Source organism: Anser cygnoides, chromosome 5 (genome assembly GCF_040182565.1).
Source record: "Anser cygnoides isolate HZ-2024a breed goose chromosome 5, Taihu_goose_T2T_genome, whole genome shotgun sequence".
In the NCBI taxonomy this organism is placed as follows: Eukaryota; Metazoa; Chordata; class Aves; order Anseriformes; family Anatidae; genus Anser; species Anser cygnoides.
Window position 1 is genome coordinate 29,509,513 of NC_089877.1, and position 13,754 is coordinate 29,523,266.

At 38.4% G+C, this 13,754-nt stretch overlaps 1 protein-coding gene across 2 annotated transcripts in view; it reads right to left on the bottom strand.

The window, feature by feature from the left end:
- The window catches only part of DCAF5 (DDB1 and CUL4 associated factor 5), a 70,329-nt gene that overhangs the window by 44,129 nt on the left and 12,446 nt on the right, over nt 1-13,754 (bottom strand). For both annotated transcript variants that reach the window (XM_066998566.1, XM_013174136.3), the window contains exons 3-5: nt 10,411-10,447; nt 8,872-9,011; nt 4,357-4,486 (exon numbers count right to left, since the gene is read on the bottom strand). In XM_066998566.1, coding sequence (XP_066854667.1) covers nt 4,357-4,486; nt 8,872-9,011; nt 10,411-10,447 — 307 coding nt within the window. The remainder of the gene's footprint in view (nt 1-4,356; nt 4,487-8,871; nt 9,012-10,410; nt 10,448-13,754) is intronic.

The window sequence follows — 13,754 nt, forward strand, 5'->3', positions numbered from 1 at the left end:
GTTTAAATGAAGTACTTCACTAGCAGCAAATTAACTACTTATACCCATTTCACCTTACTTGTAGCAGAGTGGTGCAGACCTACATAAGCCACTGGAAGTTACTATGTTGGCAATCCACAGCAATTTCTTCCTCCCCTTCTTTTTAGCCACTTAGCCTCTGACCATAACCCCACTACTACACACCAGGACAAAACATCCAAAGCTTACCTGAGCTAGGCCATTTCTGCTAGCAGCCCAGGCGGAACGATAGGACTGAAACGTTCCCACAAAGGTCACAATATTGTGAAGGATTACTCTGGTACTGAAAAAACATGGAGTTTCCCTTAACAGCCTGGGGCATAAAATAGATTCCCTCACAAATGAGCTTCATGCACAGAATAGAAATAAAAAGATAGTCATGGGAAGGGATAGATATACCTAGCAATTTTACACTATCATTATACTCAACAATCCCAGCGAGTTAATACTTCTACGCTGTAACCCAGCAAAGCCTCTATTCCCTTTATCCTTCTCACACCTCACAGTGTTACATTTTCTTGGATCCCGATAACAGCATCAAAGAAAGAAACCCGCAGAGAAGCAAGAATTTCCACCATTAGCAGAGTCTTGACAATGAGGAAAGCAGCTGATGGGGTTACCTTTCTTGCTGTGCTGCTGTTCTGGCATGCAATTATAGAGGCAGCTTCCTGTTTATCCCAAGATTACGGAGAACCTCAAGGCTCTTTAACCCCTTCTCCCTATAAAATTTCTTAACAGCCAAAAGGGTTTTGGAACACATCTTACCTGAAACTATCCTTTGTATCTTTTTAGTATTAATACAAATAGGGAAAATAGACAGAAATTCACTCACGTACCGACTTCAGTTCTATGTAAAGTCTATCTAATACTGTACTTACAGCACTATGTGGATTATTTCACTCTTAAGAGATTTTTTTTAATACAAATATATTTCAATTCAATGTATTTTCTCTGGAAGACACTATAACAAACTAAAACCCACTGACAAAAACCTGAAGTTTGTTTTCCATTTTTAATAGCATTTGGAACAAGGATTATATCTTAACTGATCTACACATTAACAGAATTGTTTCCTTATGAGACAAAGTGAATTGGCGTCAAATATGTTGAAAATAAAGTTGTATATTTCCAGATTATTAAACTAGATCTCTAGAGACAAGTGGAAGCTTTGAAAAATGCTTTGGAACTCTTAAAAAAAAAAAAAACCCACGCTAAAAATCTGGTTTAATTTGGTTAAATCTGACTGACTCTGGCTTTGGCAGCCCACCAGCACAACACAGACATCTCACTCTGAAGATTCCTCTTTCCTGAGAGCTTCTTGGTAACGAACTGAAGTAGCACCAGAGTGCTTTAGGCCATTTTCTTTCCACCACCAAGAATACCCTCTTTACCATGTTTTGGGCATATCTCTGGTCACGCCAAGGAAGAAAGTTGATTGCTGTCCTGGAAAGTGACAGCTGAAAGCGGACTGTTTTCACCTGCATTCATTTAATCTTACAGCTTCCTCAGTCCAAGCTGGAGGTTCTAAATATCATCTACTCTAAGAGGGGCAGGGCTGTCCCTTACTATTCTCTTTCCTGTTTCTGAGCCCTCTAGGAGGAACAGGCTGCAGGCAGAAAACATGTACCTGTTATACACCATGCAGCACACCTACTTCGTAGGTGCAAATGCTATAAGACTTCAGTGCTTAAGGATTAGCTGCATGTTATACACAGTGTACATCCACCAGTACAGTAAGGATGTTGTAAGCCTTCCCTTAAACATGGAAAAAGTGGCGTGACCTACCCACCCAGGAACTTCAGCACTATTATTGCAAGGTATGATGTTTCACCACCACTATTTAGCTTTTTAATTGGAAAAATTTACTTTGATCAGATTAGGACCAGAAGAGGGTAGCTGTTGTCCATCAGATAAGTGTACAAGCTTCCACCCATTTAATTCATTCAAGGCCTTCAGTCAAGTTATAACATAAGGCACCCTTTCCCTTCCCCTTTCATCATTTAAAGAAAAGACTTTAGAATTCAGATTTATCAAAGTTTATCAAGTCGTTCACACACTGGTTCTAAACCTGAAGAAATACATAATACTTGCTAGGAAGCATTACCAATGAATTTATGCTATAGCTATTTTGTATTCGGCATTAGAAAGAACAATGCCACAATACGAGTAAAATCCGTGTCCTTACATGTGTGAGCACAGACTACTATCCCATACACACACAATTGCCCCCAACAAGCATTTTGCCTTGGAGTTAAAACTGAGGAAGAAGGCATGATAGCATCTAGACAGGAGATCTTCAGGGTTTCTATGACCTGACAGCTGCTACTACACCCAAACAATAACTTATCAACCCTTTTTAATATTTAAGCTGAGAAACTTTTGGATAATCAAAGTCTTAACGAGAATAGCAAAAGTATCAGAAAGCAGCTATTCCGATTTGTGGGAGAAGAATTCCCTTCTCTAGTGATCTGCTCCTGCATTTATCAGAGGCAATGCTTGCATCCTTTGTAATAGGTACTTCCTCTATCTATTCCCTTTAACCTTTCCAGTTACATGTATCATTCCATTTCACTTTGCTGCCCAAACCAAAGACTTAATCTAAATTTTGCATCTGTGTATAATTTCTATTAAGTATAAGCTACAGCACTATTCCAACATAATTCTGTCTGTTTGTACTCTGAGAAAAAATGTGTGAAGAAAAGTGTTTTGGCATAACTCCCCTTCAAAATGAGAGCAACCTTAACCTGTGGAAGTTCTTAAATCACAAAATTGAGGTACAAACAAACAAACAAAAAAAACCACAAAGAATCCTGCAGAAACAGTACAAAGCTAGATACCTTGGAAAGAAGACACCAACTTTATCCATATTAGTTTATAAGGAAAAAAAATGGCATGAGCTTTATGGAAACGAACAGGAATTTTTTTTTTTTTTGTAAAGAAAGAAATAAACCTAACAACTTGAATTTCTCTCCCTCTCTCCAGGGAGTGATGAACAGTTTGCTGTCAGAAAGCTACTTATTAAGACCTACACAAAGGGTTTGACAGGGATTAGAGGAAAATGCCTAGGCTGTCTTCTAACTCCCTTCCAGTTTATTTTAATCAAACCTAAATGCAATAGCAGAACGTACAACAGCTGCCAACTTTTTTTTTTGCTCTGGCAAAATTTACAAATATGAGAGAGTTCTAGAGCCACGAGCATCAGCAAGCAAATACTGATTCAAGTTTAAAAGCAAAAGTCAAAAATTCAAACCAAAAATGTTTACAATTTAAGAATAATAAGCCCCTTTGAAATCATGATTTGGTTGCTATTATAGGGGATATTTAAACATTTTGGAATTTTTTTTCAGCCAGTTATAATTAACTCCAAATGATATTGTTTTTTCTGTCTGTACAATACAAAACCAAGAAGTATTTTCGGTGATATGTATCTTCTAGATATTCCAAGAAATTTGTTGATAAAGGGAGTGTATGTTATGGAAGATTTTAAATAAATGAGGCTACTGTATCATAAAACAACTACCATCTCTTTCCTCCTCTTTTCACTTTTTTTTTTTTGTAATTATTCTATGTTTCCATTTATAACTGGAAATGTGGAAACAAAAGCTGGAGAAAAAAGGGATAAACATTTTTTTGAAGTGTTCAACTTTCTTCTTATAGTTATGAGGAAAAAAGGAAATTATTTTCAAAATCTGAAAGACAAAAAAAAAGAAAAAAGAAAAACCTCCAACAGAAGCTTAACCTCTCGTTCATTTAAAATTCTGGTATCTGGCATTGCATAAGCCCATTTTAGAACCCAGTCCAGTTAGTAGCACTTCATACTGCAAACTTCTCTCTGAAGTTGTCAATTTGTTTAAAAACCTATGCAATCATGGGGGCACACTATTTAGCCTTCTAGGAAGTCATAAAATGCTGGGTAAAAAGCAGACTTGACCAGCCACTGAAAACGAAGCTGGGTAGAAAAAAAACAAATTGTAAAACAGATAGTGTCCCCACCATGGTTTCTTCCATTTTTAGTAGGACAATGCTACATAAAACGATGAGATCTTGACAACATCAAGACATCTGTGTTAATCCTGCAGTGGTGAGGCCAAGCAGACTTTCAAAATGCCACTTACCTTAACACTGGAAAATCTAGCCCCACTTTGAATCAAATTAGACAGTATGTGTAAATAAGGGTAATTATGCAAAATAATTTAATTCAGCACTACTAACATTGTTGTTAACTTTATTCTGCATCTTCTCTTACCATTGCATGCTCTGACCTAAAAAGAGTGGCATGCCATCACTTCCCAAGAGAAAGAAATCACACAGCCTAAGACCAGGAGAGACAGATCTTACCTCTGAGGTTTACGAATATCCCAGAGTCCCACACCTTCCTTAGAGTTGGCAGTAGCCAGCAATCTGGGTTCTACCGGATTAAACATCACACTGTGAAAGGCTGATGGGTAGTGTGCCAAGCAGAAGGGCTCTGTTGAAAAAGTTGTGATTTCAGACATAAGAACAAACAAAGCATACAACTGTTTGATGCAATGAGTTTGGCAGCTTAATATGGAAACAGCATAACAAGATTTGCAGATACGGAGACATGTTCAAACCATTTCTAGAGCTGACACATCCAAAGCAATATAAAAACCTGAAGTTTTAGAACCCACCCACACGTACTTTAACTTTGTCTAAATATGGAAAAGGACACAAACTGGATTTCAAGACACCATTTTGCTTATGGAAGGTTATCAGAGTATAAAACTAGGCACTTGCGAAGGTTAAATATTTGAGTTCTCTTATGGTTCATGACCAAATGGTCACCTAATAAGGGCCACATGGAGGACTTCTGAAGGCTTCCTAGCAAAGACCATGTCTGAAGCCTCCACAGCCACTGATGATCATCCAAACTGTAAATGTAGCAGCACTTGCTTACACTGGAGAATATTATTACATAGAGTGAGAGAAGCTTATATGGAAATCAGCTCTAAAAGCAATCTACCATCCCTGAGGAAAAAGAGGCCCCTTAAAAGTGTTATTCAGCAATTGTACATATAAGTATGCAAGAAAGGGGGCTTCTCTTACATAAAAACATTAGTAGTTACCTTTTGCTATTCATACACACAGTTAAAAAAAACAAAACAACATGCTCATTCAGGCTCTCTTCCTCTCATCTTGATTAGGATGAAACAAGCAAGACTGTGCTTGGCCTGCCACCCTGCCCTGTTCATTCCATCACAATGTTGCCTCCATGAAGAATGGGAAAGAGCCGTGACTTTGTCATCCTTCTCTGCATCTTTCTGCTAGCTTTACGGCTTTAGGCATAGCCTAAGTCTCTGTTGTGTGCATGTTTTGTGGCACACTGCCATTCTTTCATGCAACTAGGAAACAAGATTATGCCAGACTTTGCCATTCACTGATGCAACCACCGTGTTGCTCCCATGTCTGGGAGACTGCTGCTGCCCTCGTTTGGGACACTGTGTGCAGGCACCTTTAGCCTCGCAAGTACCTCCAAACATACTTCATTTTCTTTCCTCATATCCCTCATTAAGAGATATGAAACATGTTTCAACAGACAACACTCCCAAATTCCCAACACCTGAAACTACTGCCTATCAAACTACTGAGACAGAATTAATACGTACCTGTCCTGCCCCCATCTGTTTCCTCCCCTTGCTCTATCACAAGCTTAAGGCAGGGACATTTCTTTTCAGTATTCATTTAGCAGACATCCAAACAATGGTCTCAGAACACAGCTGAAGCTCCCTGGTGCTATTAGTTATCATAGGAGGTAGAGGTGAAGGGAAGAACAGGATCAAACTTTTGTTCTGCCATCCTGCTCAAAGACTTCAAGAGATTGCTGTTGGTTTTATAGCAGTTCCGAATAAGGTTTAATATTAAAACTGACCTTCTACATTTGCATCATCAAATTGGATCCCTGCTGACATGTTGCTAAAATGGCAGCCCCCACTGGAAAGCAATGGCATGCATTAGCTGAGTAGAGACTGAAACAACACGTGATTGCCAAATAAATGAGTTGGTTTGGTTATTTTAAACTAAACTTTAAATTTGTGCATGCTTGCTTAGTAAAGTCATTGTCACTAATTACTGGTGTCTTCCTTCACACCTGTATTATAAAAAGCCTGGAATCATAGTGTTCTTCTAAGATTTTGAAAGTTGCCTTTCAGTCTGTCAAATTAAAGACTGATTACAGCAGCCAAACTAATGAGGCACTAAGTCACTAATGAAAAATACGGGGGTTACTTCGGTTATTATTCTTTATGCTCATTTCACAATTGTAGCTCTTAAACACCAGGGGATGAAAATGTTTCTCAAAGGAAAGTTCAACAGAATCTCTTCCATAAATTAAACGCAGGTTTATAAAAGCTGCTGCTTACGTCACTCAGCAGAGGAGCACAGGGATGGACGTAATGCACTATTTTGAACTAGGAGCTTATTTGCAAGATTCTAACGCATTATCCAGCGTAACTAACTACACTCACACTGGCATGCACAGTGTGCATTCCCATGACAACACCACTGCAGACAAGATTACCCCAGTGACAGGCATTTTCTTGTAGTAAATACTGGCAGGGCTCACCTCTAAACGCTGACTTGGGGCTCCCATCCTAAATAAGCGTACAAAAGCTCTTTCGTTTAAAATTCAGAGGACCTACAACACTACTCCAAAGAACCCCACATGTACCACAGCTAAACCTTCTTCATTCCATTTTCACTGGTGCAGACTTCTCATTCAAAGACTTAGTAACAGTAAGGCAGTAGCAAGGTTTAATTGCATCTTTTTATACAATTTTAGAAGCTTTGATAAGATTGGACATCAGCTTATGATACTGAACAGGTTCATACGGATGTATTTAAGCAGTGTCCATTTCCACCAACTGTTGACATCCAGTCAGCAAAAGGTAGCTCTCCTAACAGAGATCTTTATGGTGTAGAGTTCACAAGAAGGCCATAAGTGAACATTTTCCCATTTCTAATTTGGAAGTCATATTTATTCAGTGTCTGGTCTAATCACTTGGATATTACGAAAACAGAAAAACAGGGATGAAATGAGACTTGGATTTACTAAAGATAGAATCGTCACATCAGATTAATTTGATCTCTTTCCATGATAAAAGTAGTGGAAGTTATTATTCAGGGGAAACGTGGCAGAACTAATCAGGACTAATTTCACATGTGGCATAGTATAAAGTTTTGCTAATCCCAGCTGCCTGTAGCTAAGGGAGTTGGAAGTTGCATGGTAGGCAAGAAACTGGCTGAAAGGAAGACAATAGTTCCCTGTACTAGTAAGGGACTTCTGGGCAAGAGTAATGTCACTAATGAGTTTCTCAGGACTGATCCAGAGAAGAGACATTATGGACATTTTTATTAAAGTCAGGTTCACACCTATACTGAATGTGTTTGCTGTTTTTTGGAATGTTTTAATATTTTAATAAAATTACCAGATGGGACAGAGATAAAGGATACCACAACTGCACATGAGAATCGAAATTCACATTAAGACTTAAGACTACTGAAAATTGAATGTAGTGCTATTATATTTAATTTTTACTTATACAAAGGCAATATGCCTGATGTAGCAAGGCATCTATAAGCAATCCACTCTGAGTATTCTGTGGGGGTTTCATCAAGACAGACCTAGTTCTGGTCGTGCTCGTTCAATAAAGAGCCACTAGTGTCGTAAGGGCTAAAAGATTGCTCTAAGACTAGAAAGTAGGTCTTGTTTCAGCGTTTGTTTCCTAGGCAAAAAGGGACAGAATTGCAACCTAGAAATGTTATCAAATTCACTAGGTATGGAAAAAAGCTAATTCAATTAAAGTGCAACTTTGACCCATTAACGAATGTGTACAAATCGCCACAAACAACTTTACTGTAAGACCAACAGAACCTATGAATTGATGCAATTGCATTTAATCAGCTTACGAAAGAGATGCAACTTCATTTCGGCTATGATGGAAGGGAACCACATTTGGTGCTCATGCAGACTGCTCAGTTTTAAGTTATCAGCTTTGCGTTCTTTAGGATGGGGTGAATGCATAACTTAATTTACTGAAGTATTCCTGACGTACTTCTAGATTGAAATTCAATTACTGAAGTATTCCTCTCCAAAATATAAGTACAGTTCTAAATTGAAATTCTCCAGGAGGAGAACAAACAACAAAAACAAAAAACACAGCCACCCAGATTGCAAGTGTTTCGATTTAGAAAACAGAGATTGAAGTAATAATTTAGCTTCTTCCCTGTTATCTCATAAGGGATCTAAGTTTCCATATAAATGCGAAAAATCTTTTTTTTTCCCCCCAGTCAGATAAATTGATTTTGCGCTCTCATTTTGAGTCCACACTTCACAAGAGAACCAGAAAACATTATGCATAAGAACAATTACCAGTGTCACAGGGAAATACATAGTTCGCTTTGGAAAGTTTTTTCAATCAAAATAGCTTCCTAAACTTCCACAAGATTTTTTATCCCAGGCTATATACAAAAACAGTGTTTTAAAAGAAACATCTAATCCACATTCCTAATTGGTTTAAAGTTTAGCAAGACATTTTTATTAAGAAAAGTGTCCTCCACTGTTCCTTTAACTCAAGTTAAAACCTATTCCATTCCAGGTTCTATGCTACCCAGGGCTATATGCAGGTACTTTATGAAGCCATTCAAGACAGTAACACGCAGAACAGTAAAGATCAGGGCTCGCCTATCACGGTCCACAAGAATTATGCATCATTTTCACCCTTCTCCAACATTCCCCATTTCGATCGTCCACATAAACATAGCTTTTGCATTCCCTGGCTTGCCCATATCCCAAATTCTTCCTAAAATAACGAACTTTCCATCTGGAGATCTCACCTCCATGGGAAGATTCTCGGATGTCCCAAATAAGAACACGGCCATCATCTGATGAACTGGCAAAGATGTTATCATTTACTGGGCTCACTGAAAGGCCGTATACTGCATCTTCATGGGCAAACACATCCAACGTCTCAGTGCTGGAAGAAAGACACACTATTATCCTTCTTTCTTTTGCTACTGCTTTAAAAAGCAAATATCTACAGCTTTATCTATGTGGTAATATTAATGACAAGGTTAATGTATCTTTCTAACAAGCCCCTTGTATTCAATTGGAATAAAACAAACAAAAAAACCACCACCAACAACCACATGTATAGCGACCGTGATGCCATGCTACAGTTACGCTTGGGAGGAGGTAATGGGAAAGGGAAAGAGGTCTGGGGACCTGCGGACCAAGTTATAGTACTTAGTCTGAAAAGGATCACAAGACATAAGTAGATTCATTAATACAGGCTTCTTTAAGTTCAGCTGAAGCTCACAAAAGAGCAACATTCCATCTGGCTATTTTTTAGGTTTTCTTAGTTCTCCAGGACAAACCAGACCTACAATTCACGTCCCCTCCCATGCAGAAAAAGCAGCAAAAGAAAACAAAATAGAAATAAGTCCCCTAAGTGTCTAGGCTTCAGACATGGCACAGCTACAAAAAAAAAAATAATAATAAAAACCACCTGCGCTACTCCACTCTTTTCCCAACCTTTTAGATCACCTTAATTAGGCAGAAAGGGTGGCATGGAGAGCCCGAAAGTTGAAATATTAAGACACAGATTTTAATATTGTTCTATTCCTTTGATAAAACCCTTTAAATAACATTTAAATTTCCCTAAAGAAATAAACTGTCATTGCTTAAATCTGTAAAAGTACAGAACAAAACTTTACATTTAAATTTTCTATTTCAAAAGTAAGAAGCTCAAAAGACATGGTATGCTATCTAGAGAAATCCAAACAAATATATTACCACTACTATATTAATTAGATTTTGAGTAACCGCGTAATCTTGGTTAATCAAAGCCTAATTCTCTACTATTTTGCAGGCTTGGTTTAAAAAAAAAGTTTTAAAATAAATATGCTTCACATCAGCATGGAGAATCTGCATGGAGAAGCTGCAAGTCAGTTTTAAAAGGTACTTAGGTGGCCAAGCACCAGTTATCTTAAATACACCTAGGTGAGTGTTTTGGGGAAAAAAAAAGGGGACAAACAAAAATCCCACACAAAACAGAGCCTGTAAGTGCCAGAATAATCTGGCTCTGAATCTTCCCAAAACCTAATATGCTGCTTGCACGAGAGCATATGTATTTAATAATCCCTCTCTTTCCCAAGATCAAAATGATGCAGAAACCAAGTACTTTAAAAAATAAATAAATGGGGTGATGGGGAATACTTCATTCCAGATATGAGTTTGGATAAATAAAAAACATGTTTCAGGATTAAATCAGACTGTTCTTTTCTCCCAGACCATTAAGTTAAAACAAAATTGCCTCCAATGAGTTGTTATTAAGAGAGTTCATGAAGCAGTGGAAACACAAACTGCGTACTTACCTTTCAACATCATGGAGTATAACTTGCTCATCATTGCCTATAAAGAAAAATATAAACATTGAACATCGTGTTCCAGTGGTTAAACAACAACAACAAAAACACATTAGAGTAAAAAAAAATGAAAACCAATACATGTATTTTTTTTTAAATTTAAAATTCCTATTTTGAAAACACAACTGAAAACAGAAAAAAACAGCTCTGCTGCCAGGCGATCAGCGCTGTGCTCAGTTTCGTGAAACGTTCCATGTGACATTTCCAAATGCACCAATCCATTCCACCTTCTGCTGGTCAACAGGTAACTTCTACCGAACTGTTACTGATCATTCCTCATTCAGTTTGAGCTTGAGTTCTGGGACATTTGCAGTAAAGAGAAGAATATACTACAGAGCAGCAGAATACCTCTAACTCTCACACGAATGCATCTTTCTTCCTGCTCAGAGAACGCTTCCTAATACAATGGAGGGTAAAAAAAGAGTGCCACAAGCAAAATGCATTGGGCTCACGTGCCAAACGATGCCAGTTCATGCTGTCAGCCTTCAGAGTTTTGTGACTATTGAGAAGGTACGAACGTGACAGTGAAAGTGTAATTTCTTTTGTATTAACAAAACCCAAACCAAGCACCCAGACAATCCTGTCAGTTTTCTTTGATCACAACCATTGACTACAATGGAAACTAACCACATGTATGCAGACTAAGAGGATTACAGCTTCAAAGTAATTCCACTGTCTTCTTCAGAGTTTTTCAAGCTATAGCAACAGAATATATATTTTTTGGTTTCTGCACTGAATATTAATTTACCTAATTTGGCACCTCCTGGTTAGAAATATTTAAGGAGACAGATTCATATTTTATTCAGAAGAAAATAAACAGAAAGCCCTAAGTCATATTTTTATGCTCAATATATCTTTGTAGTTGTGGTATCAAGCTGTGAAGCTTTTCCAGTGTACACCAAAGCCAGAAGTTTAGAAGGAGCAAAATTTCTTCAGCTATGAGTTTTAACTGTTCATATGACTCAGTTTCCGTTTATCCTGTATGCATTTCAATTTGTTTGTTCCAACAGAAGAAATATAAGAAAGTTTCTCTTTGACTAATGAAGTGCAAGATTTTCTCCATCTACTTGCTCTTTGCATAGGCTCCCAGTTAAATTGTGCCAGCCTTGTTTGTAAGTGTCACTTGTTTGTAAGTGTCTTTCGTTCATTAATTGCAATGGAAACTGTCCATTATACATTACAGGCAATGCTTATACCTAGTAAAACTACACTGGTGCCTATGTATTTCACTCATGAAAAATGTAGCCTAGTCTCTCCAGTGACAAAATTTCCCTTCAGTGACAGGAAGGTGAGGAGCAGGAATCACTGTGCCTCACTCTCCATACAGCACGGACAGGAGAATCATTCTAGCTGCCTGGCTTCAGGCCTCCAGCCATCACAGGATCAATCTTCCCTTCCATCAGAAGCTCCAAAATGGGAAAAAAAGAAAGAAAAGGAAGGGGGGCATGGAATAGCCACTGCCTCTCTGTGTTTTGTGTGTGGAAGGAGAAGGTGGTGACAAAGCTTAACCACAAACTGCTCAATTGCTTCTGGTAAGGATTCATCCCTGCAGAAAATGTCACTGCTCTTCAGACTAGTAGAAGGGTAATAGTATTCCTCAGTGATGGGAACTTCCTTGGTATCTTGAGATTTCTTCCTCCCCCCCCGAGATCACATGCAAACCACTATCCACTCAGTTCCTACCTTCCATTTTAGGATTGGCTATATGTGGTGCATGTTACACATGCACTCTTTGACGTCAAGGAGGTTTGAAATCACTTGGATGGAATTCAATTTATACTGAATTGGAAAATCTTCTCTGCTATCAAGATGTGCTTTACAGAAACGTCCTCAAATTGTAAGTCATTAGCTGCTGGCAGTTTTGTTTACAGAACAAATGAAGTTCTGTGCCCCTTATACTGGTTTCCACACTTAAAACCTAAAAACTTAAAAATTAAAGTATTCCAACTTCTATGTTTTGAATGCAACTCCAACTGAATTTATTGAACAGAGGGGAAATCAACAGATCTTAGGACCCGCACTTCTTTCAGACCTTCTGAGGATCTCCAAGAATGTTGTTGAGTGATTAAATATAGTTAGCCCCATTTTCCTGGAAGAGAGATGACAGATGGTACATCTAGGCCATGCAGCAAAGTGACTTTTTACAAAGGATCCAAGAGTCAGACTCACAGCCCCAGCAGATGAGCTCTGTGAATCTTGGTGGAGCAGATGAATAAGTTCCTGACTCCTCCAATGGAAATAATTTCTGGCAGAGGCACAGCACGTATGTGGACCAGAGGAGGAGAAAGAGATAAGCACGGCCAGTTTGTCTGCGCATCAGCTGTCACAGCTCATCGAACCTGGCATCTTAGCAAAACTACGCTATAATCAATGATACAAATCTATAACTGCAGGTGTTAACTGCAGTGGCAAGGTACAGAAAAAACATTCTGCTGCTCCTCCTGTGATAACTGTAGCCTCTGACAGCATGGCCCAATGGACAGAGGGTTGAGTTGGAAATGGCAAGTACCATCACAGCTGCTCCAGCAAGATTTAGCACAGTTCATCTGTCAGTTCAGCCCTCGAATATTCATGTAAGCTTCCATTTGTCTAAATTCAAGCTAAAGCAAAACAGACTTCAGCCCAAAATTTCACTGGAATAACTACAGGCCTCAAATAGAAACATTCATTCTGTAGACAGTGTGGATTGCTGTCTCTCTCATAAAATAAACAGCAGTCTCAAGGATCAGAAGACAGGCATCAGTATTCACCATTCTTGTTTTCTTTTCCTCCACATCATCTTTCAGTATATCCGAATCATTTCAACCTTGAAATTTGACACTATCTAAAGCTTTGCTATGTCTTCCCCCCACCCCAAGGGACATTATGGTTTTAATCCAGCATTAAAGCATGGAAAGTTTCCACCATTCCCATGTCCTTAGAACCAATTTACAGCATTGATTTGCAGTTCACAAATCTCAGTAACAAAGAAGCAGTGAAGGGCTCTGACCAAGTGGTCTCATAATACCCTAAAATAAATCTAGCTGTGTGTTAACAGACATACATACTGATGAAAGATACAAATCCCTATCCTTCTGATAATCAGATCAGACATAGAAATAAAGTATAGCAGAAGAGGACAATGACTGCATTTCAACAGTCTTGTAAGCAAAACCTCTCCTCTTCCTTCTCCTCTCAGTTCAACTCTCCTTCCTATGTCAAGGCTTCAAAATCAAGCAATGAGAGGCAAAACGAACATAAATTCTAGGGATTTGTAGGGAACAAGTACATGCCCACTTTCCTTATATTAGTTT